The sequence below is a fragment of the Leucoraja erinacea genome, chromosome 5 (assembly GCF_028641065.1).
Source record: "Leucoraja erinacea ecotype New England chromosome 5, Leri_hhj_1, whole genome shotgun sequence".
Classification (NCBI taxonomy): Eukaryota; Metazoa; Chordata; class Chondrichthyes; order Rajiformes; family Rajidae; genus Leucoraja; species Leucoraja erinaceus.
In genome coordinates, this window is record NC_073381.1 from 38,338,718 (window position 1) to 38,364,142 (window position 25,425).

The window sequence follows — 25,425 nt, forward strand, 5'->3', positions numbered from 1 at the left end:
ATTATTTAATTAGTTTGCAATAATTCCTTAAAAAGCTTTAATTCCTAATTGGAAATACCAAATAACATTATCAATATTACTAAAAGTGTGTTCTTGACCGGTTTTGGTGATCTGTGCTGCAATTTCCGAGAGAACGCCACCACCTACGGCCGTCATTTTTAGCCACCTCGCTCAGAGCCGCATGTGTGCCGAGGATTTTTCCAGTCGATGAAAAATGACAGAGATATTCATGATTTTACAAAATTCCCCATTCTCTCTGCTGCCCCCGCTGGCGGCAGGGGGGATGGACTATAAAACCAGAAAGTGGTGTGCCTCAATTAGTCTGCAAGCTGGAGGAAGGCAGAGGGTCACGTTTCTCTGAGCTGTGAATAACACTGAACACATGTCCACACAACTGTGAGTAAGTACCCTTAATGTGGTTTGAAAATGAAAATATGGTTAAAGTAAAAAAGCACTGCCTGCAAATGGTTGTTTGGGGGGGTTTGGGTTGAAATAAAAAGGCTCTCTCTCTCTCCCCCCCCCCCCCCCCCCCCCCCCCCTCCCCCCCCCCCCCCCCCCCCCTCCCCCCCCCTCCCCCCTCCTCTCCCCCCCTCCTCCCCCCCCCCCCCCCCCCCCCCCCCCCCCCCTCCCCCCCCCCCCCTCCCCCCTCCCCTCCCCCCCCCTCTCCTCCCCCCCCCCCCCCCCCCTCTCCTCCCCTCCCCTCTCCTCCTCCCCCTCCCCCTCCCCCTCCCCCCTCTCCCCCCCCTCCCCTCTCCCCCCCCCCCCCCCTCTCCCTCCCCCCCCCCCCTCTCCCCCCCCCCCCCCCTCTCCTCTCTCCCCCCCCTCTCCCCTCCCCCCTCTCCTCTCCCCCCCTCCCTCTCCTCTCCCCCCCCCCTCCCCCCCTCCCCCCCCCCCCCTCCTGCATCTCTTTTCTACCCCCCCCCCTCCCCCCACCCCTACATGGTGTCAGAGTGGTCTCCCCCCTCCCCCTCCCTCCCTCCCCCCCTCCCTCCCTCCCTCCCCCCCCTCTCTCTCCCCTCTCCCCCCTCTCTCCCCTCTCTCCCCCTCCCCTCCCTCCCCCCCTCCCTCCCCCCCTCCCCTCCTCCCCCTCCCCCCCCTTTCCCCCCCCTCCCCCCCCCCCCTCCCCCCCCCCCCCCCCCCCCCCCCTCCCCCCCTCCCCCCCCCTCCCCCCCCCCCTCCCCCCTCTCCCCCTCCCCCCCCCCCTCCCTTCCCCCCCCCTCCCTCCCCCCCCCCTCCCCCCCTCCCCCTCCCTCCCCTCCCCCCCTCTCCTCCCCTCACTCTCTCCCTCTCTCTCTCTCCTCCCCTCACCCCCTCCCTTTCCCCCTCTCACACCCTCCCCCACCCTCCCCCACCCTTTTCTCCCTCCTCGCCCCCCCCTCCTCTCCTCTTCTCCCCCTCACTCTGTTTCTCCACCCCCTCTCTCTCCTCGCCACCCCCTCTCCCTCTTGCCCCTCACTCTGTGTCTCTGCCCCTTCTCTCTCTGCCCTCACTCTCTACCCCCCTCTCCCCCCCTCTCTATATGTGACTGCAAGTTGGGGGCTATGCGTCAGTAGATAGGGTGGTTATAGGGTAAAAGGAGCAAATTAATAATATTAATATAACATCAAGGGGGTAATTAGCGTGAGTGCGGGGGGATAGTTAGTGTGTGTGACGCTGCATGCCGCCTCCCCCCCCCCACAACCGCACGTTAGGGGAACAGACCCAACGGGTCTGCACTTGGTCTAGTTCTTTATAAAATTCTACAGTTCAGTTAACCTGATTAATATTTAAATACCAATTAATTTCTAATTACAAAATAAAGCTGGAAAATTGCAGTGGCCCAGGGGGATTTAATGCCAATTCAACTGCTGTGATGTCAGACTTTTTTTAGTGTGAGTACATTAAATGTAAATTATGCACTTTGAACTAATCAGTTTAGTAGTTAAAATCCAAAAAGCGTAACATACACAAGATTGGAGCATGCAGCCAAAGAAATAAATCTGCAGAGTGAACCCCATTTTCAAAAGATAATCTTGTTTCTTTCAGTCTTAAAATCGAATTAGTTTCCTGCTAATGTGTTCTAGATCATGAGGTGAATCACCTGAACGCTCTCCAAATGAACTCACATTTATTATAATAATGGAAGTTGAAGACATCCACAGAAGGAACTTCCTAAAATACTGGATGAACTGATAAGGTGAATCATAGACATTGTAAATTGTATCAAACCACCAAATGTTCAAATTGTTCCAAGCTAGACGTTTATCCATTCAACAAATGCACCAGCACATTGTAATCTGCTTCCAAAAGTAAATTCCACTGAAGCCAATAGAATTTAATTTCAGAGGCAGAGCTACACTTCTGCAGAGAGATCTTATCAACGCTGATGGAGAATAAACAAATTCTTTAAAAAAAATCTTTAGAGAATTAAAAAAATAATGCACGTGCCTTAATGTTAGAACAATATTGGCTGATTTTTAATGGAGTTTAATCCACTGACTTCAACAGACAAGAAGGAAAGGCAGAATTGCCAACTAGCAGATAATTTAGCGGAGTAAAACTCTTGGTTATTGGATAACTGCAACTATTTTGGTAGTTAATCAACCACAATGTGATTCCTAGAAATTTCACCCTATGTGCTGTTAGACATCCAACCTAGGAGGTGCTGTATTTCCTCGGAAATGCTGAGAGTCCCATGATAATTGTTCATTTGACTTTCTTATGAATAGATAGGCACAGAGAACTATCAATAATAGGCACAGAGAACTATCACATTATCTGGGCAGTTGGTGCTGAACAACCTGAAGGCAGTATACATTTCATTTGAAATAGTAATATATTCTGAGCTTCACTAATGTTGTTTTGGCAATGCTCCTCTTAGATAGCTGCTGATTTTACATTGAATGCAGATGCAGGAAATCTCAAATGAAAACAGAAAATTCGGAACCCTTTTCGATGAGGGTTTCTCTTCCCATAGGGGCTACCTGATCTGCTGAGTGATTCCAGCATTTTGTTTTTTAGGTCTGGAATATCTGGCTGTGTTGAATACTTAGATGGAAATATATGCTTCCAGGCTGTAAAGCAAAATGAGCAAGAAGGCAAAAGTCATGTCAAAATGTCCATGGGAATGAAAGTTTTTATGTCTTTAGATCAGAGAAATTGGTGTGTCGGTCACAGGTTGATATCAGAGATGAACAGTCACTGAAAACAGAAAATTAAAGTATATTTTGAGGAATATCTCTGTATTCAAAACAATTAATGTTTTATTTTGTAAAGTATTGAAAATATAGCTATAATGTTCCTTAATTGTTTCATTGTTAGCCAGTTTCTTCCACTTGCTTGGAAACAAGATAAATTAATTTGTGAATATTATTGGAATTTCGTATCATTTTTAAATGACCAGCTGTCTAGCATCACTCAGATTTAGTTGAAAATATTCTATCCCAGAAATTCATTTGTCAGCCTTACTCAATCAGCATAATTCAAATGCATGCAATGGATAAATGTTACATACTGGTTAAAGTATATAAATAACTCTTGTATTTGTTGTAAGGCCCTTGTGTGATTTTAGTCATCCTCTTCAACTGACCTGCCATGTGATAAATTAATTGCGCAACTGATAGCTCTGTCATGCTTGCAGAACACTTCAATTGTGCTATTACCTGGCTCAACCTCTCCTTAAAGATTACTTGGTGTCCACTTGTTTTGCTTAACCTATGGGCACCGTTTGGTTTGGAGGTCAATTTGCCTGTGAACAAATTCAGAGAACAATTCTCATTCTTAAAAGAACTAAACTAGCTAAATACAGAGTATCCAATGATATGCCATTGAAATAGTTATTGAAATCTTTGCTAAAATATCATGGGCCGTGAGGTTTAGTGGTGACATTTTGGGGGCGTTAGTGTAAAAGATCAATGAGGAATCAGAGGATTATTAATTAAAAGGAAAATAAATGGGATTGTTGGATGCGAGGATTCGATCAGAAAAGGCACTTTTGTTATGCTATGCCATACTTTATACAATGACTAAATATTTTGAGATGTGCCAAATGTACGAATAATTTAGGAAAAATTTCAAGAATTTTAGACCAGCAAGTTACCAAAATGTTCATTTAATTAAATCCAGTTTGGTAAGCATTCAGTGAGCAGTACTCTGCCCTGGTTTTCCTTGTCTACAACCTGCCATAGTGATCAGGGAATTGTGTTTTTTGTTATCTTCACTCATCTTGTGGAATTAAAATTAGGCTGCAGATGCACAAAATTAAGAAAGCATAACAGTAGCTTCAATTTCTATAACATGTAAAACGTCAAAAAACAGGTGTTGAAGACAACGGAGTGTTGAAAATGCTGTCCAGTCATTTAGAAAATATCAAGGGAATGATCAAACAGTTTGGGAAAGAAAGGACAGTTTTAAGGACAGTTTTGAAGAAGGGGAGAGAGGCATGGCGATGGCGAGGTTCAGGGAGGGAATTCAAGAACTTGCATTGCTAGCCAATTGTATGGGAACTAATAAACCTGCTGATGAATAAGGAGATAAGCAAAAGACCTGAATGATGTGATCCATTAGCATATTTTGGATCCAGAGATTGCAGAGACAGGAGAGGTTAAAGTAAAGAAGATTTTGAAAATAAGAATGAACATATCAAGACATTGTTTAACCAGAAAAAGGGTAGTCACAGGAGATTTGTTCATCCAGCACTGATCGTAAATAAATAGTTTAAAATGTTGTAGTTGTGCCAGGAGATGTGGAGGAACATTTGAAACAAGTTTTAAGTTATATTTAATGCACTTATTATCAATCTACATGGGGTAAAAAATAAAAAAATGGTACACAAAGCAATTTTGCTCCTGAAACTGACAATAACTTGTAAGCCTATATCAAAATTAAAGGCAGTTGAAAATGCAGCATCTGATAATTGCTGATATCATTGACTTCTGGCCTTTTTTTGTATTGTTTATTGGAGTTGCAGTACGGCATGGTACATTATCTCTCTTTGATTGTAAAGCACTTATGCAGCTGTTTTGGGCACTTTGAGCAAGCAAGATATGGAGCCTGAATTTAACTGGGATGGCCCAGCATAAATGAGATGTCGTTAGTGGAAAATTAAAACAATGACCTGCCAACAAATTTGCATTAGTTCTCAAGCCAACATGATATGGAAGGACAGTCATAACATACACCGTGTTGTAGCTTTTTTTAAGTATAGAAATCTCATGACATGGATTGGGCCTCCTTTCTAGTCTAGAAGTAAAATTTATCCTAAATCTGTTTTTAATTTGGCTTTTGTATGTGTCCTCTAAACACCGTGGGCCAATTCAAGCCTAGAATTTGTTCCAGCCATAGACCCACCATCCCACTATTGGACGTCCACCACCCCACTTATCCCAAGGTCTCTACACTCACCAGTTTGTGAGCTAGCTTGGAATTTTTACCAGACAGTGAGCTGGACATTCATGTTACTTCTCCATCTAGGGGAGAGTGTGGAGAGAGTGTCCAGCTTTAAGTTTCTGGGCACTCACATTTCAGAGGACCTCACATGGTCCACCAACACCGCTGCGCTGGTCAAGAAGGCACAGTAACGACTGTTCTTCCTGAGGACATTAAAAAAGACGGGTCTGCCCCAACAGCTGCTGACAACCTTCTACCGCTGCACCACAGAGAGCATATTAACGTATGGCATCTCTGTGTGGTATCTCAGCTGCACGGAGGCGGAGAGGGGAGCTCTTCAGCGCGTCGTCCACGGAGTGCAGAAGATTATTGGGACACCGCTACCAGCCTTGGAGGGGATCTACCACACACGGTGCCACAGGAAGGCCGTCAGCATCCATAAAGACTCCTCACACCCTTGTAATGGACTGTTCGAGCTACTTCACTCCGGCAGACGTTACAAGGCCTTCTACGCCCGAACCTCCAGACTCAGGAACAGCTTCATTCCCAGAGCTATAGCGGCTCTGAACCGGCCCTGCTGAGTGCCCCCCACCCCCCCATGAACTGTCTCCCTCAGATGGTCACGTCGCACAGACACATCTGCACTTTAGTCTGTTTGAACTGTTTTAACTATTTTACTGTTCTTTTACAAACCATGTTCTTGGGGTATCTAAATCTAAATTTTATTAGTTATTTATGTTATGACATTGGATGGACGCTGCATACCAAATCTCGTTGTGCTTATGTTTAAAAAAATATATTTTATTAGAAGTACAATCATATGGCACCAAAGTGCCTAATATATATTTTCATAATACATTTTATGTACAGCTTCTTATTTTTTTTGTTATAATAAAGAAAGATGAGAATAAGAAAAATAAATTAGATAGTAAAGGATAGAAAGGCGTGAGATATATAGTGTGTGAAGAAAAAGAAAAAGACGAATGAGTGAAGAAAGTTGAAGAAAAGAAAATAGAAAAAAGAGAATAAGGCATAAAAAAAAGGTAAGGAGATCATTGTTTATAATCTTGACCATCCCTCGTCCAGTCCTGAAACAGTTGGTTTTTACAATTGTGTTGCACCATATGATTCCCAAAAGACGACAAATGGAGACCAACTCGTTATGAATTGGTCTGATTTATCCATTAGGAGGAATCGCATTTCCTCAAGATGTGCGGTGTCCAACATACTTGCAATCCACATTTTAAGCATTGGTATTGATGTATTTTTCCAAAATTTAAGTATTAATTTTTTTGCTATTATTAAACCATACAATAAATTTTGAGATGTGTTCAATTTATTCCCATCTTCCATTACTCCAAATATAATCATTTCAGTATTAGGTTCCATTCTTATCTTGAATAATTTTGTAAATATTTCGAAAATATCACTCCAAAATCTATAAAGTTTTAAAGTGTGTTATAGTTGCGTTTTGGGATAGACATTTATCATAAATGGGGGATATATTTGGATAACATTTGTTCAATCTTGTTTTTGAATAATATAATCTATGTAAAATTTTAAATTGAATTAGATTATGTCTTACATTAATCGAACATTTGTGAATATATATCAAGTACTTTTCCCATGTAACCTTCGTAATTTTAATCATCAGTTGCGCTTATGTGCAATGACAATAAAATAAATTATTATTATTATTATTATTATTATTATTATTATTATCATTATTATTATAAAAAAATGCTGCTATACCAGTGAAAGCCAACTTAGCCCAGTACAGAATAATTTTACATATATCTTTGTGTGCTTTGGTCCCAGAGAATTCAACTCCTCATTTTGCAATAGGAAATGTTGGCATAAAATGTCAACAGTGAAAATTTCAGCATCACCTCTTCCTGTTAGAATAACCTCACCTCTTCCACATAGAACAAGAAGCCTTTAAAGGACCTCTTACTCAAACTGCATTTTTTGTCCTCATTGAGTTGTTCTCATCCCCTAAGACTTCAAATCAAAATTGTTTGGTTAATTTGCTCATTGAGGTCAGGAGACAGCCACTCTCAGCTTCTCGCCTCAAGATCATTCAAGGCACCAGCTGTTGATTTCTGTCACTCATCTCAGTTTTCTCTTCACAAATTAGTGAGGATCACCCAAACTCCAGGCTCAAAAGAGGAAACGGCCTCTATTTTCCTGTAGCCCTGAGGAATAGACAGAGAGGATACAGGCATTTGTTTGCATCAGGGACTTCCCTAGCAAGCTCTGACTGGGACTACCCAGCTGTGGTTGTGGAGGGTCTCCATAGCTTCCCTGCACAAATAGCAGGACTCCAGCAAGTTCTGTTGTTCACTAGCCTCGCCAAATCCCTTAGAATGCTCTCCCACTTTCTTCCATCATTACAACACTCATTCATTCAGTTGGAACCCCCCCCCCAGTAGTTAGGTGAGTGTTGCATATGTTATGGTAACTCCCTTTCAGAGGTTACTGCAAAGATTGCATATACTGTGCTAAATGCTAAAAACCAAGAGAATTTGTGACCCATTAATGGAGAACATTATCGTGAAGCTGACTAAGTAAGTTTGCCGTGCAACGTTACTGAGTGGACCTGGCAACTGACATTCTTGCTGTTTATGCAATTTTCATAAACTTTGGGCATGGAGTAATTTCTAAGCCAACGTTTCTCTTCTAGCATCTAAACAACACCAACAGGACTCTTATTTAGGCCAGCTAGGGTCATGTTAATGGCAGGAATGTCAACGTTTCTCCTTATCTCTGTTTGCTCAACAAACAGGTAACTATAGCAATCATTAAGTCAAGAATACATGTGGATTGATAAAATTGGCCGATGCTTCCTTTGGAGCAAAATTATTTTATGTAAGGGTTTCAACCTGTAACATCGCCTATCCTTCCTTCAGTGATGCAGCCTGGCCTGCAGATTTACTTTAGCACTTTATGTTTTACTTCAGGCAAGTTGCTTTAGTCCACTTTATCAATGGCATTTCAGTTGGCTTAACAGACGTGGTTTGGATATTGTCCCCTTTATTTCTTCTTACGTGACTTGCTTTAGCCTAGCATATCCCTGGATCTTTTGAAATTCGATTGTAAATTAAACGAGCTTATTGCATAAAATTCTAACTCTTATAAAGAAACAATGAAGACTGAAATATGAAGAATTTGGGCAGGTCAAGGATGTAATCATGGTTCTAGTAAGATGTACATTTTACATGGTCCCTATGGGTTTTCTGCCTTGCTACAGGTAGAGTCAACAGACCCTTTGTCTGTCCATTTATTCCACAGATGCTGCCTGACCCGCTGAGGTCCTCCAACAATTTGTGTTTTGCTTGATGTTCCAGCATCTGTAGTCCCTTGTGTCTCCATACCCTGCTTCACCTGGACACACCTCTTCCCAGCTTCCACTGCTTCAGACTTTTCATATTGCTTGACCCACATTCAGATGTATCTGATAAATAGAAATAGGGAAATGTGAAACCACAGTCTTTGATCACCATCATGAATTTCAGTTCTTGCCCATTGACTCCATCCCTCTCCCTGGCCATTTCCTCTGGTTAAATCAGGTTGCTCTCACTCTTATGTCATTTAACCAATTAGGATTGAGATGGGAAGAAATTTCTTCACAGAGAAATTGAGGATTTATGCAATCCTCCACCACAGATGCCAAAGCCAAACCAGAAGTCAAATTGTTGAGTTTATTTAAGGAAAGAGATTTCTAAACACAAAAGGCATCAAGGACTATGAGAAAAGGCGATGGGATACGGTATTGAGATTGATATCAGCCATCATTGTATTGATTGACAGAGCAGATTCAAAGAGCCAAATAGCTCTTGCTCCATATCTTTCTAGCTTCCTCAATTTGCTACACTGTTAATTGCAAGCTGAGTATTTAACCTTCACCAGTATCATTTACCCCATTTGCCAGGTGAATGCCTTTCTCTGGTTGCCTTAACTTATTTGCTGCTGAAACAATCAACCATCCTTCTGGTTGCTCTGAACCTAACTATTCCAGTGCCCATTAAGCATCTTTTAAATTAAAGGTGAACTCTGTTTTTCTTTCTACATATACTTCACCAGAATTTTCAATCTCTCCCTGGCCCAGGCAGTTATTCCGTCCTGCCTAAAATCAGCCACAATCGTCCCTGTGCCGAAGAAGTCTCCCATCACCAGCCTTAATGACTACCGTCCTGTTGCCCTCACTCCGGTAATCACGAAGTGCTTCGAGAGATTGGTCCTCCAGCACATCAAGGACTATCTACCACCAGACTTCGACCCCCACCAATTCGCTTATCGCCAAAACAGATCTACAGAAGACGCCATCACCGTAGCTCTCCACTCTGTGCTGAGCCATCTGGAGCAGGGGCAGAGCTACGTCCGGATGCTCTTTGTGGATTTTAGTTCAGCCTTTAACACAATCATCCCGGACATCCTCATTGGTAAACTGGTCACTCTCGGCCTCCCCACTGTCACATGTGCCTGGATTAAGGATTTCCTCACAAACCGGCCCCAGACTGTGAGACTTGGCCCCCACCTCTCCTCCACTCGCAGGTTGAGTACCGGTTCCCCACAGGGCTGTGTGCTAAGCCCCCTCTTATACTGTCTCTACACCTACGACTGTAGTCCGGCCCACAACAACAACCGCATCGTCAAATTTGCTGACGACACTACTGTGGTCGGACTTATTTCAAAGGGAGACGAGGCAGCCTACAGAGAGGAAGTCCTGAAGTTGACAACCTGGTGCTCAGAAAACAATCTGGCTCTGAACACCAGGAAAACAAAAGAGCTCATTGTCGACTTCAGGAGGCACAGCACCGACTTAGTCCCCCTACACATTAACGGCGAGTGTGTGGGAGAGGGTCAACACCTTCCGGTTTCTCGCCGTCCATATCGCGGCTGCTGACATCTCCTGGACGGACAACACGACAGCGGTCATCAAGAAGGCTCAGCAGCGGCTGCACTTCCTGAGGGTTCTCAGGAAGCACAACCTGGACTCTAACCTGCTGCTGACCTTCTACCGCTCGTCCATCGAGAGCCTGCTGACATACTGCATTACAGCATGGTATGGCAGCTGCACCATGGCAGACAGGGAGAGGCTTCAGAGGGTAACCAGGACAGCGCAGAGGATCATTGGTTGCCCTCTCCCCTCCCTGATGGACATCTACACCTCCCGCTGCCTTAGCAGGGCAAAGAAGATCACCAAAGACAGCTCCCATCCTGCGTTTGGACTGTTCGACCTGCTGCCCTCTGGAAGGCGCTATAGGTGCATCAAATCCAGGACAAACAGACTCAGGAATAGCTGCTTCCCGAGAATTATATCTACCATAAATTCAAATCCACACATGCACTGACTACACCGCCCAACACGGACTTCCATCTGTATATATGTATGTAGCGCCGTAGAATTTGTGCACCTATTCCCCCCCCCCCCATCTCCCTTCTGTTTTGTTTTTCTGTTTCTTGTTTTTTGTGTAAAATTGTATGTATGCACTGAGTACGAGCAGCTTTCAGTTTCACTGTACATGTATAGTGACAATAAATGGCATATATCTATCTACTACCTGACTTGCTGAGCATTTCCAGTATGTTACATTTCTATTCCGGTGCACTTCTACACAGCTTACATTTCTGTAGACCTCAGCTTGCCCAAATTTCCTCTGTTTCAAATGCAGTTATTAATCTGGGGAAAATGTGCCAGGATAAGTAGTCCAGATAATATTGCAAATGGCATTCTCTGGGAATTCTGAGATATGTAGAAACGAAGAGCTGCAGATGCTGGTTAATACACAAAAGGACACAAAATGCTGGAGTAACTCAGCAGGTCAGGGAGCATTTCTGGAGAAGGTGGATGGTGTGAAGAAGTGTCTCGACCCAAAGTCACCTATCCACGTTCTCCACAGATGCTGCCTGACCTGCTGCGTTACTCTTTGTGTCCTATTGGGGATTCTGGAAAAATATTGGATAATTTAGTGCAACACATCAATGGGGAACAATGTTTATTTGCCCACCATTTCCACTGCCATTTAATCAATCAGTTTATTTTAAATAACTTAAATATTCCACTTCACGACCAAGGATGACTGTCTGAGACATATCACATCTACCTGACAAGCTGAGGATGTCTATTCATTTTTATTCTTATTTTAGATTTCCATCATGTGTTTTGTTTATAATGTACTGTTCATATCCACCTAAATATTATCCAACAAAATCCATGGTGTTGTCACTGAGTCTAATTTAAGTCTTCTCAGGCCAAGGCGAGCCACAGACAATTTCTCGCCAAGCGAGTAACTCCTCCCCACCCCTCCGCGAATTTCACTCGTATAAATCAGTCAGAGTACGTTGGCAGGCACTATCTGTGGTTAACATTATCTCGATGAACTGCTCTGTGTTTCGCCTTAGTTTAATGACATAATCGGAACCAATCCAGTTGATGTTAGTTCAAATCCCCCTTCAGCCCCTCCCTCCCACAATATTCAGCAATCGTATTATTAGTTCATAATTAATACAAAAATAAACGAATACTTTCCCAAGCAGGAACCATCGCGGTTAACGTAGCTTCACATCAGAACAATAAAATTATTTATGAAAAGAGTTCAGCCGCAATTGCCCCAAACGCGTGAATACCCAGATGTAACCTTTGGACCTCCCGATAACTTTTGCAACTGCAGTGAACTTCACAAACAGATTGGCCCGCTGATTACATAAATACCGAGCCAGGTAACTGCGTAGTCACTTCGCTGGAAGATCACTGGAAGGAGCATCGGCAGCTCAATATGGGCTGCACTACGAAGCTCAGTCTTATACTGTTGCTCGGTAGCTGGGCTTCTGCACGTAAGTTCATAACAATTCATGACCCATTAAATCACATTTAAAATATGGTATTGATTGGTACCTCATTTTATATGCTGTGTATTCAAGTAGATATTTCATTGCTGACTTATTTCATCTGAAACCTACATTTCATATCTTACAAAGGAAAGACAGTAATTCGTGTACTTTCCGAGTAATATTAATCCAAATTAGTTCACAATAATTAAACTTGTTATGCTTTAGTTACAACGAGAAGATACATAATTATACTTCCTTTAAAACATAACATAAGAAACAATTATTCAATTGATCTCACGCAAATTAACATGTTTTAAGTCATCGGAAGATTGCCCCCTTATCTTTGAGTAGTTTACCTCGATTTTTCACATAAATAACAAAACCACATTTTTACATTGATTATTAACGAAATAATTCAAAGGATTGTTGCTAAAATCATGTATTTAATATGGTCGGGCGAAACTGAAAAGAAACGCGTACCCATTATGTTTAGTTTAAGAAGGAACCGCTGATGCTGGAAAATCGAAGGTAGACAAAAACGCTGGAGAAACTCAGCGGGTGAGGCAGCATTTATGGAGCGAATGAAATAGCCAACGTTTCGGTCCGAAACCCTTTACTTTAGTTGTTCACAGTGTTCACTTTAAAATCTATCTTCATTTTCTAGAATATGGATCCGAAGACAAAAACTACACACCATGCCAAAGTAAGTAGTGTTAACTACATCCCTATTGCTACCGACATTTGACAAATCTCAGGAAGTATTTTGAGACCAACCACATTTACAAACGGGGAGATGAAATCGCATCTTATTTATTTAGCATCGATTAACCTAGACAGCTGGAATTAAACTATCCACAACGAATGGATTTTAATGCTGTTCTAGTAAGCGATGGAAGAGAAAATCGGGGGTAATTGTACAATTTTGACAGAGCCTTAAAACATTTTTTTAATAACATTGAAGAGACACGGTAATCTACATTCCTCTAAATAAGGACATAAAAAACTGTCACAGAACCATAACATATAAGCAATGGTTGTGGAAGTTTGATGCTTTTTGTTGCATAAACACAATCAGAGAGGAACCCAGCAGGTCAGGCAGCATTTGTGGGGGGAATGGGAAGGCGATGTTTCGGGCCCGGAACCTTCTTCACACCGGCTGTCTTATCCACTTTGTGTTTTGCGCAAGATTCTGGCATCAACAGTTTCTTGTGACCGCGTTTCAAATCTGTGGTCGGCTGGTGGATCAGCGCTACCTACTGGGGGCTTGAAATGTTGCAGCTGTAGCTCGCTATACAAAACAAATTTCGATATCATAATCATTGAGGAAGCATCACAAGGCTTGGCTACGACCCCCAAATACACACACGGGGCTGGTGATCAATCGTGTAGCATCAGTTTCAGGGTGAGGCCGTTTTACGCGACAAGTAAATAATAACATGAATTAACTTTGTCCAATGTAGAACATACCACTCGTTTCAAAAATATGAAGGTGTTCTCCTACCGCTATGAAGTTGAGACCTCCAACGGAATACTCGGGACGGACACCTCACGATCCGGTGTCCACATATCATGCAATGTAAGTTGGAATTTCTGTCGAAAAAGACCAAATCTTACTCGGAAACCCCTCAGAAGATTTGTACTTATTTTCAAGAAATGAAATACTCTTGGTGTTGGAAATCCGAAATATAAACGGAATATGCCAGGACATCTCACCATGCTGAGGACTTCTTTCCCCCCCAATATTGCATTTTTATCATATATACACATTGGTCTTTCTCTACATTTGTTGTATCATCAATTCCATATATTCTCTTCCAATGTACTGATGCCATTCACGCTTCCTCCTTAAACAATCCACCTGAAGGGTGGATTATGGCACAGCAGGTAGATTACGCATCTGGGGAGAACCTTCACAAGGAGTACTCGAGGGACAAGAATGCTTAATTGTCCTATGAACCAACAACTGAACAATGAAATTCGTATATACAGCAATATAACTGGCATGTAAATACTATACACACAGACTATAGATAAAAACACAAAATGAGCAAGTTAACAACCCCAATACTGGTGCAAAAACCAATTTTCACGATTTTCAGACTCCTGTACCTTCTTCCCAATGGCAGGTGTGAAATTAGAGTGTGGCCAAGGTAGTGTGAGTCTTTGACGATATTGACTGCCGTTTTGAGGTAGTGCCGCCTATAGATCCTGTCAATGGTGGGGAGGTCAGTACCTGTGATGGACTGGGCAATGTCTACCACTCTACTGCAAGCCTTTACAAGTCTTCACAAGTCCCCAGCAGACCTGAACGTTGGTGAAAACATGTTTCTTGAATTAATTTGTTGTGTTGTCAACATTTTTCATTTGCACAAAGCAAAAGGCTGTCCAAACATTGAAATAAAATAATTTGGATAAACGCACGATTTAAAAAATCATGAGTTAATATCTTTAAACTGTGGATCTTTAGATGCTGATGTAAACTTTTATTCACATATTAATTTGCATTTGCACTAATTCTATATTTTACTGCACATTATTTATACCCACAAGAATGATGAGCTTTGTTTTAAATAAGATGTGAGATGATCTGAATTTTTTAAAGAATAATGTGCATTGCAAATTCCTCACACCTTACACTGAAATAAATACACACATACAATGACACACTGTGCCTTTTTCCCCACAGTTGGAACTTGAAGTGCCCCAGTACTGTACCTACTCCATGCGGATAAAATCGTGCAGCTTGAAGGAAGTACAAGGCATCAACGCTGATGGCACGCCGATCTTGGATCCTTCAAAGGACAGTGACGCATTCCAGGAGGCTATGTCCAAGTAAGGGACCTCAGTATTTCTGATCATTATTTACTATATTTCTATACGAGTTCTCCCATAAGTCGTTAAGTTCCCAAAAGGTTTGTGGATGAGACAAGGTGTTCGTGGATCAAGTGGGGATGGTTATGTTAGTGGAATGTGATGTTTGACATTACTTGGAGTTTGCTTCATTGAAGCAGTGTTATTTTTGTCTGTAAGTAGATTTCATGACAGAAATGATCAGTACTAATGATGGCAGCTGAATAGTATTAGTTCATCGATATTTTTTTGGAATTTGTAAATGCTATTGAACTTACAACATTATCAAGGTGCCCTCTCTCCCCCTCTCTCCCCCCCCTCCTTCTTTTCACCCTGAAGTACTTTTGATGCCATTCATTGTAATAATGCGAAAGTCTAGTCACATCGTGATTTTTGTATTTTTTCTGATTTGCGCACAAAATTGACATGTATATCTGCAGAAATTGAACCCATTCATTACTTGGGATGGCCTATGTAATATTGGGATAGATTGATCAAAAAATGAGTCTGTTGTCAGGATAAATAACCAGTTACATGCAGACAATATGTTCTCAAGCCAGATGGGAATAGAGGCTGACCTGAAATCGTTCTTTGGCATGATTAACTTTATCTTGCGCCTCTGCAGATAGATCAATGCAATTTATTTTTTTTATTGACCTGAAAATAAGTCCCACAGGGTCTGTGTCAACAACTCAAGACGATTGTGATAACCTGGGTACTCCCAGCTCCTCCTACATCTCCCTAAACTCTTTCTTCAAATCATGTATGTATTTAAATGCTCAAGATTTGGTGTTGAATGCTATTGAAGCTTCAGCAGCCATCCTTAAGTCTGAAATCAGGATATGCCTGGCTCCCACTTGGATCTGCACTGATCAGCTTCAATGAGGGTCTCTCAAATTGGCAGTAGGCCTCTTAGTTACACATACCACCTCCATAATGTTTGGGACAAAGACCCATTATTTATTTATTTGCCTCTGTACTCTACAATCTGAGATTTGTAATAGAAGAAATCACATGTGGTTAAAGTGCACATTGTCAGATTTTATTAAAGGGGATTTTTATACATTTTCGTTTCACCATGTAGAAATTACAGCAGTGTTTATACATAGTCCCCCCCCCCCATTTCAGGGCACCACAATGTTTGGGACACATGACTTCACAGGCGTTTACAATTGCTCAGGTGTGTTTAATTGCCACAATGCAGGTATAAAAGAGCTCTCAGCACTTAGTCTTTCCTCTCCAGTCTTTCCATCACCTTTGGAAACTTTAATTGCTGTTTATCAACATGAGGACCAAAGTTGTGCCAATGAAAGTCAAAGAAGCTATTATGAGACTGAGAAACAAGAATAAAACTGTTACAGACAGCAGCCAAACCTTAGGTTTACCAAAATCAACTGTTTGGAACATCATTCAGAAGAAAGAGAGCACTGGTGAGCTTACTAATCACAAAGGGACTGGCAGGCCAATGAAGACAGTTGATGACAGAAGAATTCTCTCTATAATAAAGAAAAATCCCCAAACACCTGTCCGACAGATCAGAAGCACACTTCAGGAGTCGGGTGTGGATTTGACAATGACCACTGGCCATAGATGACTTCATGAGCAGAAATACAGAGGCTACATTGTAAGATGCAAATCACTGGTTAGCCGTACACAAAGGATAGGCAGGTTACAGTTTGTCAAGAAGTACTTAAAAGGACAACCACAGTTCTGGAAAAAAGATATTGTGGACAGATGAGATGAAGATTAACTTATATCAGAGTGATGGCACGAGCAAAGTATGGAAGAGGGAAAGAAGTGGCCAAGATCCTTAGCATACCACCTCATCTGTGAAACGTGGTGGTGGGGGTGTTATGGCCTGGGCATGTATGACTGCTGAAGGAGCTGGCTCACTTATCTTCATTGATGATACAATTGTTGATGGTAATAGCATAATGAATTCTGAAATGTATAGATACGTCCTATCTGCTCAAGATTAAACAAATGCCTCAAAACATTGGCCAGCGGTTCATTCTACAGCAAGACAATGATCCCACACATACTGCTAAAGCAACATGGGAGATTTTCAAAGCTAAAAAATGGTCAATTCTTGAGTGGCCGAGTCAATTACCCGATCTGAACTCAATTGAGCATGCCTTTTATATGCTGAAGAGAAAACTGAAGGGGACTAGCCCCCAAAACAAGCATAAGCTAAAGATGGCTGTAATAGTTCTGGAAAAAAGATATTGTGGACAGATGAGATGAAGATTAACTTATATCAGACTTATATCAGAGCATCACCAGAGAAGACACCCAGCAACTGGTGATGTCCATGAAACGCAGACTTCAAGCAGTCATTGCATGCAAAGGATATACAACGAAATACTAAAGATGGCTACTTACATGACATTGTTGTGTCCCAAACATTATGGTGCCCTGAAATGGGGGAACTATGTATAAACACAGCTGTAATTTCTACATGGTGAAACCAAAATGTATAAAAATGGCATTTATTAAAATCTGACAATGTGCACTTTAACCTTATGAGATTTTTGTAATTACAAATCTCAAATTATGGATTACAGAGGCAAATAAATAAATGATGGGTCTTTGTCGCAAACATTATGGAGGGCACTGTATTAGGATATATTCTCTATTTACAATAAATCTAAGTGTTGCCAAGAATTCTAAGAAATGCCACAATATCAGTTTTGATATATCTTAGCCATGCATGCTCACATAATGTTGTCTTAGATTCAGGCAGGCACTATAATGTTGTTGGGGCAACTCAGAAGGCATTAATAATCCTGGAAAAATTGAGGAATAATTGAATGCTGAAATTTAGAATACTTTAAGATATTTAAAGATAATATGGTTCGGCATACTTCCTCATTCGTAATTTATGTTATATGTGATAGGGCGGGAGAAAGGGACTGGTGGAAACAGCTACAGCTAAAGAAGTCAGACTGGTATTGTCACAACAAGCCAATGTGACACTTTATTTCTGTGAATTTTCTGATACGTTGAAATATGTTGCTTTATAGGTATATCTTGAAATTCACCACATCACATGGACATATGGGCATCACTCTATATGCACATGAAAATGAACCAACCAACATCCTTAACATCAAGAGGGGTATAATTTCTGCTCTTCTGGTGCCATTGGATTTGAATGAAGATGAGCAGTTGGTTGACATTGTATGTATTATTGAAATTGCTCGATGACAATTTTAGTGATTTGAATACACGAATTAACTGTTAGAAATTCACCCGACAGCAATAACTGAAGTAAACTTATTGCACAATACTTTAATTCGGAATTATAAGATAATATCATTAGCTGCCTCGGTAGGTGATCAGGTTATAAGTGATAGGAGAAGAATTAGGCCATTCGGCCCATCAAGTCTACTCCGCCATTCGCTCATGGATGATCCATCTCTCCCTCCTAATCCCATTCTCCTGCCTTCTCCCCATAACCTCTGACACCGGTAATAATCAAGAATCTATCTATCTCTGCCTTAAAACGATCCATTGATTTGGCCTCTACAGCCTTGTGTGGCAAAGAATTCCACAAATTAACCACCCTCAGACTGAAGAAATTCCTCCTCTTCTCCTTCCTAAAGAAACGTCCTTTAATTCTGGAGCTATGAACCCTAGTCCTAGACTCTCCCACTAGTGGAAACATCCTCTCCACATCCTCTCCACTCTATCGAAGCCATTTCACTATTCTGTACGTTTCAAAGAGGGGACCCCTCATTCTTCCAAACTCCATCGAGTAGGGCCCCAGTGCCGTTTAATGCTCGTATGTTAACCCACTCATTCCTGGGATCATTCTCGACAACCTCCTCTGGACCCTCGCCAGAGCCAACATATCCTTCCTCAGAAATAGTGCCCAAAATTGTTCACAATACTCCAAATGCAGCCTGACCAGCATTACATCCCTCTTTTTGTATTCTAGCCCTTTTAAAATAAATGCTAGCATTGCATTTGCCTTCTTTACTACTGATTCGATTTGCACATTCACTTTTTGGGAATCTCCCACAAGCATTCCCAAATCGCTTTTTCTGGATTTCTCCGATTTCTGGATTCTCTCCCCATCTAGAAAACAGTCTATGCCTTTATTCCTACTACCAAAATGTATAACTCCATTATTTGCTAAGTTATATTCCATCTGCCACTTCTCTGCCCACTCTCCCAAATGGTTCAAGTCCTTCTGCAGAGTCCCTGCTTTCTCTTCACTATCTGCCCCTCCACCTAGAAACATAGAAAAGAGGTGCAGGAGTAGGCCATTCAGCCCTTCAAGCCAGCCCACCATTCAATATGATCTTGGCTGATCATCCAAAATCAGTACCCCATTCCTGCTTTCTCCCCATATCCCTTGATTCCGTAGGCCCTAAGAGCCATATCTAACTCTCTCTTGAAAACATTCAGTGAATTGGCCTACACTGCCTTCTGTGGCAGAGAATTCCACAGATTCACAAGTCTCTGGTGAAAACTGTGACCCTTGTTTCTGGACTCCCCCAACATCGGGAACATTTTTCCTGTATCTAGCCTGTCCAATCCCTTAAGAATGTTATATGTTTCCATAAGATCCCCTCTCACCCATCTAAATTCTGGTGAATATAAGCCCAGTCGATCCATTCTTTCAACATATGTCAGTCCCGCCATCACAGGAATTAACCTGATGAACCTACTCTACACTCCCTCAATAGCTAGAATGCCCTTCCTCATATGGAGACCAAAACTAGACACAATACTCCAGGTGTGGTCTCACCAGGGCTCAATACAACTGCCGTAGGACCTTCTTCCTCCTATACTCAAATCTCCTTGCTATGAAGGCCAACATGCCACTTGCTTTCTTCACTGCCTGCTGTACCTGCATGCTTAAATCAATGATTGATATACAAGCATACCCAAGTTGCGTTACACCCCTTTTCCTAATCTGACACAATTCAGATGATAATCTGCTTTGTTGTTCTTGTCACCAAAGTGGATAACCTCACATTTATCCACATTATACTGCATCTGCCATGCCCACTCACCCAACCTATCCAAATCACCATGCAGCCTCATAGCATCCTCCTCGCAGCTCACACTGCCACCCAGCTTTGTGTCATCTGCAAACTTAGAGATGTTACATTTAATTCCCTTCTCCAAATCGTTAATATATATTATAAATAACTGGGGTCCCAGCACTGAGCCCTGCAGCACCCCACTAGTCACTGCCTATTTTCCTATCATCCGCAAATCGGCCACAAAGCCTCCAATCCCCTTATCCAAATCATTAATATACTGTACAACGTAATGAGTAGCGGCTCCAGCATCGACCCCTTTGGAACTCCGCTAGTCACTGGCAGCCAACCAGAAAAAGCAAAATATTGCCACTCTTTACCTTCTGCCATCCAACCAACCTGTGATCCATGCTGGTATCTACCCTTTGATACCATGGGCTCTCATGCTCCTTAGCAGCCTCACATGTAGCACCTTATCAAAGGCTTTCTGAATATCTAGGTAAACAACATCCACTGACTCTCCATTGTCTGTCCTGCTATATAGTTCTTCAAAGATTTCCAACATATTCGTCAGGCAAGGTCTCCGCTTCACAAAACCATGCTGACTTCGGCCTATTTTTAGCATGAACTTCTAAGTCTCCTTTATAACGGATTCTAAAATCTTCCCAACTACTGAAGTCCGACTAACCGGCCTATAGTCCAGGTGACTTATCCACCTTCAGCCCTTTCAGCTTCCCAAGCACCTTCTCCTTAATAATAGCCACTCCACTAACTTCCACCATTAAATCCAGAATTGCCTTTTCCCTGGTGCTCAGCCTGGGACTAAAGTATAGGGACATTCAACCCAAGTTTATTCTGACATTCACTGCGAGCATAGCTAACCATGCACCCATCTTCATCCCATGTCACCTAATATCTTAAGATAATAAAAATCCTTAAATCACCTTAAATCTCTGATTATACATATAATTGCATGCATAAACTAATACAATCATTTGAAATGCAGAAATGGATCTTTCTTTACTCATGTAGGATGTAACTGCATTATTTTGGGTTAGTCTTTGTTTCTTAATGTGTAGAATTAGATTATCTCTCTAGAATGCAATTAATTTCCCATGTACCTTGATTACTTAGTTTTCTGGATTTTGGAAAATGCACAAAATGAGTTTTTTCTATTATTTCATTTTTGTTTTCAGACACCATTACATTAAATCTTCACTGCATTACCATTTCTAAAGGACTGAGAACCATGGGTGATCTAATCAGGACTTCCTATTTCTGCAGCAGGCCACCTCACCCAAAATATTCTGTTTTCTGACCACAGTTGTTATTTTTTCTTTTTTTGTGTTTTTTTAATCAATCGATTTGTTTAACCCATCAACACTGGGCCTTCATTCTTTTGCTATTTAGAAAATACTTTAATCTTCTTTATGACCTCTTTGCACCTGGCTGTATAGAAATCTATTTACCACACATTTGTCTCTTTTGTATTTCTTTGGAGCTTACGATGAATGTTTGATCGGCAAGTTCCATACATACCTTTATATTTAAACATCAAAGATATTAAAAACAAATAAATCTGTTAATTGTTATAAAAACTAATTTTCCCTTTTTGTCATCCAGGCAACTGTGTATGGTAACTGCTCGAGCATTGTCATGGTGGAGGACAGAGAAGGCAGTCGTGCTTCTCGCATTACAATTAGAAGAGACCTTGTTGACTGTAACAAATTCAAGGCTGTCACAGACTACACTAGTCCATTGGCAATGGTTACAAGATTGGTAAGGAAATAAAAGAAGTATATTATAATGGTAATTTGTATTGCAAATTATAGTTTAAAAAAAATGCCTTTCTCTAACATAATTATTTCCTAATAACTTTTAATTAACTTTTAACACATACAGCCAGAATCTGCCAAGCCTATTCTATATAGCAGTCAAACTTGCTCGTATACCCTTGATGTAAAGAAACATGTGACAGAAGCAATCTGCGATGAGAAACACCTTTTCAGGTATGACTCTTACAAGTATGTTGTTTCACTCAAATATGGCTCTGATTCATAGTATGCATGCTCCAAGATTGTTAAAATATCTTTTAATCCATATAATGACTATTCCTCCACCTACTTACTTTATGTTAATTTAAATGTATTTATGTCAACCTGTGAGATTTCTAGCTTTACTCTCTTCGTCAATTTTGGATTGTTCTTGTATTTGTGTTACTACACATTCCAAAATATCTCAACCTCTAATAGTGACTGCTATCACATTCACTGGTTCTTTTTTAAATGCCTTTTCAAAAGAATCAAAAAGTGTAAAGGACCTTTTTGAAATTTTCAATTGTTTTTTTTGTTTCCCCAGTAAAAAAAAAAATTGATTTGGTATCAGGGATTAAGGTACTCAATGCTGTTCAGCTGCCATGTCCTTTCGCCTTTTCAGTTTTACAAGGGAGAGTACAAAAATAAAAAGAATAATATGAGGCAGTGATATGCTGACTCTTTGTCTCAGAGGTTCTCTGCTTTCTTTACTTGTCAAAAACTTTGCATAATCTCCTATTTCCACACATTCCACACATTCTTTTCACTGAGCTTCTTTCCTTATTTGCCGCCTGCTATTCAAGCAATGTCGGTTCCTTACATTTTGATGCATCACCTCCATTTATCTAGTGTGTAACATCATGCGATCCCCAATGCAAGTTTCCATCAGGTCACATCAGGTACTGTGAGAGCCAAGCCAGCCACTGTCTGACCATGGACTGATCTTGCTGCTAGAACTTCCAGCCACGCCAGACAGCCCGTTTCTGCACCTGGTTCGCTTCAGAGCTGGAGCTGATGGAAATGTTGTTGTGACTCCCTCTACTGGAGGGTTTAAGTGTATCATAACTACCATTAACATAGCCACTCCTCCAGTGCCCTTTACAGTCCTGAAATGATTTCTGAATTCTATTTTGTGACTAATTTTCTCACAAAACTTGCCTTTTCCACTGCTGCCTATCACTCAATAGTCTTTTCCTCTTTGAACATTTGGGCTTTGGAGGAGGATCTACTGAAAGAAACATTTGCTAATGGAACCATAACAAGACCTAACCCAGAACATTTGTGAGGCCTTTGACTGCTTCCCGTTAGTCAAAACAGGCTTATTCTGACCAGATAATTTCCAGCACGAGAGGTCACAATACACCCATGAACATTATTTGAAAATTCTGAAAATCAGTGCAAGTTTTCTTTTCATAATTTATTCAAAATGTCACAGTGGGTGATGGAATAAAGTTGCATTAGCACTTTCTCATTGCTCTCAGCAGAGTTAATGGTACTTCATATAACATCATGCCTGCTACATTTGAATGTTACCAGAAAGTAGCCTACCCATCTGCTCATAATAAAACAAAATAGTTTTATACCAAGTTGCAATAATATGCCAGTTTTAAAATTAGTGGCTGGAGATGGTCTCTCACCTGTTCCACATCCGAGGGCCATGACCCAAGATACACACTGCATAAATTAAGTCATTAAGAGAGTTGTCAATGATATAGTAGTAATAGATATAAAATTGATTTTCTTTTTTGTTAGCGATTATCAAGGACCCGGATCACTTGTAAAGCAGACTTTGAAACTCTTAGAAGTCTCGCCAATTAATACAGGATACTTTGCTAATGGTAAGATACAGATCTTTGTATGTAAATGTTTTATGGAAATGAATAATAATTTTGCTAAGAATGTTCTTCTTTCATTGTTTAGCTTCACACAATCTCACTCGGTACACAAATAAGTCTCCAGCTTCTTTAACTTTTAAGTGTCTGTGAAGGGCAGTTTGATTTTCTTTTTTGGAACTTAATAAGATATAGATTTAAACATAGGATTATTTAGGAAGTGGATTATTTTGATTTTGTAATTCTCAATCTAAATGTCATTAATAATTTGGCACTCCAAAATTTTAAGGAATGGAATATCATGGAATTAAGCACCAAAATTCTAATATGATAATAAGAAAATAGATTTTTTAATACGTTACAGATAATTTCATTAATGTCATAAACAGATGGGTCAACTTTCAATTATCCCCCACCCTTGATTTTTGTATGAATAAAAGGGGCCTGATGAATGGAAGAAGGATGAAAATATAAAAATAATATCTGACTGGAATTATATGTGTGGTGTTGGTGCGGAGCCAGCCTTTAGGGTTGCACAGCTGGTAGAGCTGCTGCCTCACGGCACTGGAGATCCTGGTTCGATCTTGACTTTCAGTGTCTGAGTGGAATTTACACATCCTTCCTGTGACCGCATGGGTATCTTCCAGGTGCTCCAGTTTCCTCCCACATCCCAAAGATGTGCAAGGTTGTAGGTTAAATGACCCCTAGTCAATAGGGAGTGGATGCGAAAGTGCGATAACATTAGAACTAGTGTTAATGATGAACAGGGTGGGCCGAAGGGCCTGTTTGCATGCTGCATCTTTCAATCAATCATGCTCATTGGAAACAGATGGCAGCTTCAAAGGGCACAACCGCAGCTTTGACCCACTAGCTTGCAAATTGCTCAAGGTGCCAAGTCTCATAAGATTAGGCTAAAATTGACTCACAAATTGCAGCAGAATCAGGCTTGTGCCTCCTTGCATTGCCTCTCTCTTCTGCATAAACTCCCCCAAGTCTGAAAAAGGTAAAAATCAAATCAATTAAACAATCACACCAAGCATTCTTACCTGTGGGTATGCAGTGAAGGAGGTGTTGCATTTTAATAGGCGGCTGGTAAAATACTACTGGATTTAGAGCAGCACCAGTCAGGCTCCCAAAGAGACTTTATTCTGTCACACAAGGAATGTTCCAATCTTCCCACCTCGGGTATGGACCCTCTCACCCAACACTCTGTGGGCAAATTACTTTATGTCAGTAGCTGAACTCTCAACTCTAGTATTCATAAATGTGACAGTCCCCTATTTGTCCATTTGTCTCATGATGAGTATGCAACTGCGCCTTAAACAGTTGACATCGAGCCCTTGCTACCATAAACAATTCGCTTTCAGTTAATATGTCACTCCCACTCTACAATTGCAAATCATGGACTGCATGCCAAGGAAATAAAGGGGGAATTACTTTAAGGGAATTTCAGAGCAAAAATGGAAAATTCTTTATCAATCTTTTACAGGTGATTTCATCAAGAAAGAATTGACTTTGGAACATGACTTTGATAACAGAGCACAGAATGCAGATTCTGCGCTATTGGCACTAAGGAATCTGGCAGGAATCTCTGAGGATGGTCAACGTGAACAAAGGGCTGACTTGTTCCAAATATTTGTGGCTGAATTGAGGAGATTGGATGGAGCGACTCTTGAAACAGCTTTGCCTAAGCTACTTCAAATGGAAAAACCCAGGTAATCAAGAACAGCCCTG

At 41.2% G+C, this 25,425-nt stretch overlaps 1 protein-coding gene across 1 annotated transcript in view; it reads left to right on the forward strand.

The window, feature by feature from the left end:
- Positions 1-12,064: 12,064 nt before the first annotated feature.
- apoba (apolipoprotein Ba) overlaps positions 12,065-25,425 on the forward strand; it is a 51,340-nt gene continuing 37,979 nt past the window's right edge. The window contains exons 1-9 of the mRNA XM_055635394.1: positions 12,065-12,204; positions 12,866-12,904; positions 13,662-13,777; positions 14,888-15,033; positions 18,075-18,231; positions 21,669-21,824; positions 21,948-22,054; positions 23,612-23,697; positions 25,181-25,406. Of these exons, the coding sequence (XP_055491369.1) occupies positions 12,147-12,204; positions 12,866-12,904; positions 13,662-13,777; positions 14,888-15,033; positions 18,075-18,231; positions 21,669-21,824; positions 21,948-22,054; positions 23,612-23,697; positions 25,181-25,406 (1,091 nt within the window). The 5' untranslated portion in view covers positions 12,065-12,146. The remainder of the gene's footprint in view (positions 12,205-12,865; positions 12,905-13,661; positions 13,778-14,887; positions 15,034-18,074; positions 18,232-21,668; positions 21,825-21,947; positions 22,055-23,611; positions 23,698-25,180; positions 25,407-25,425) is intronic.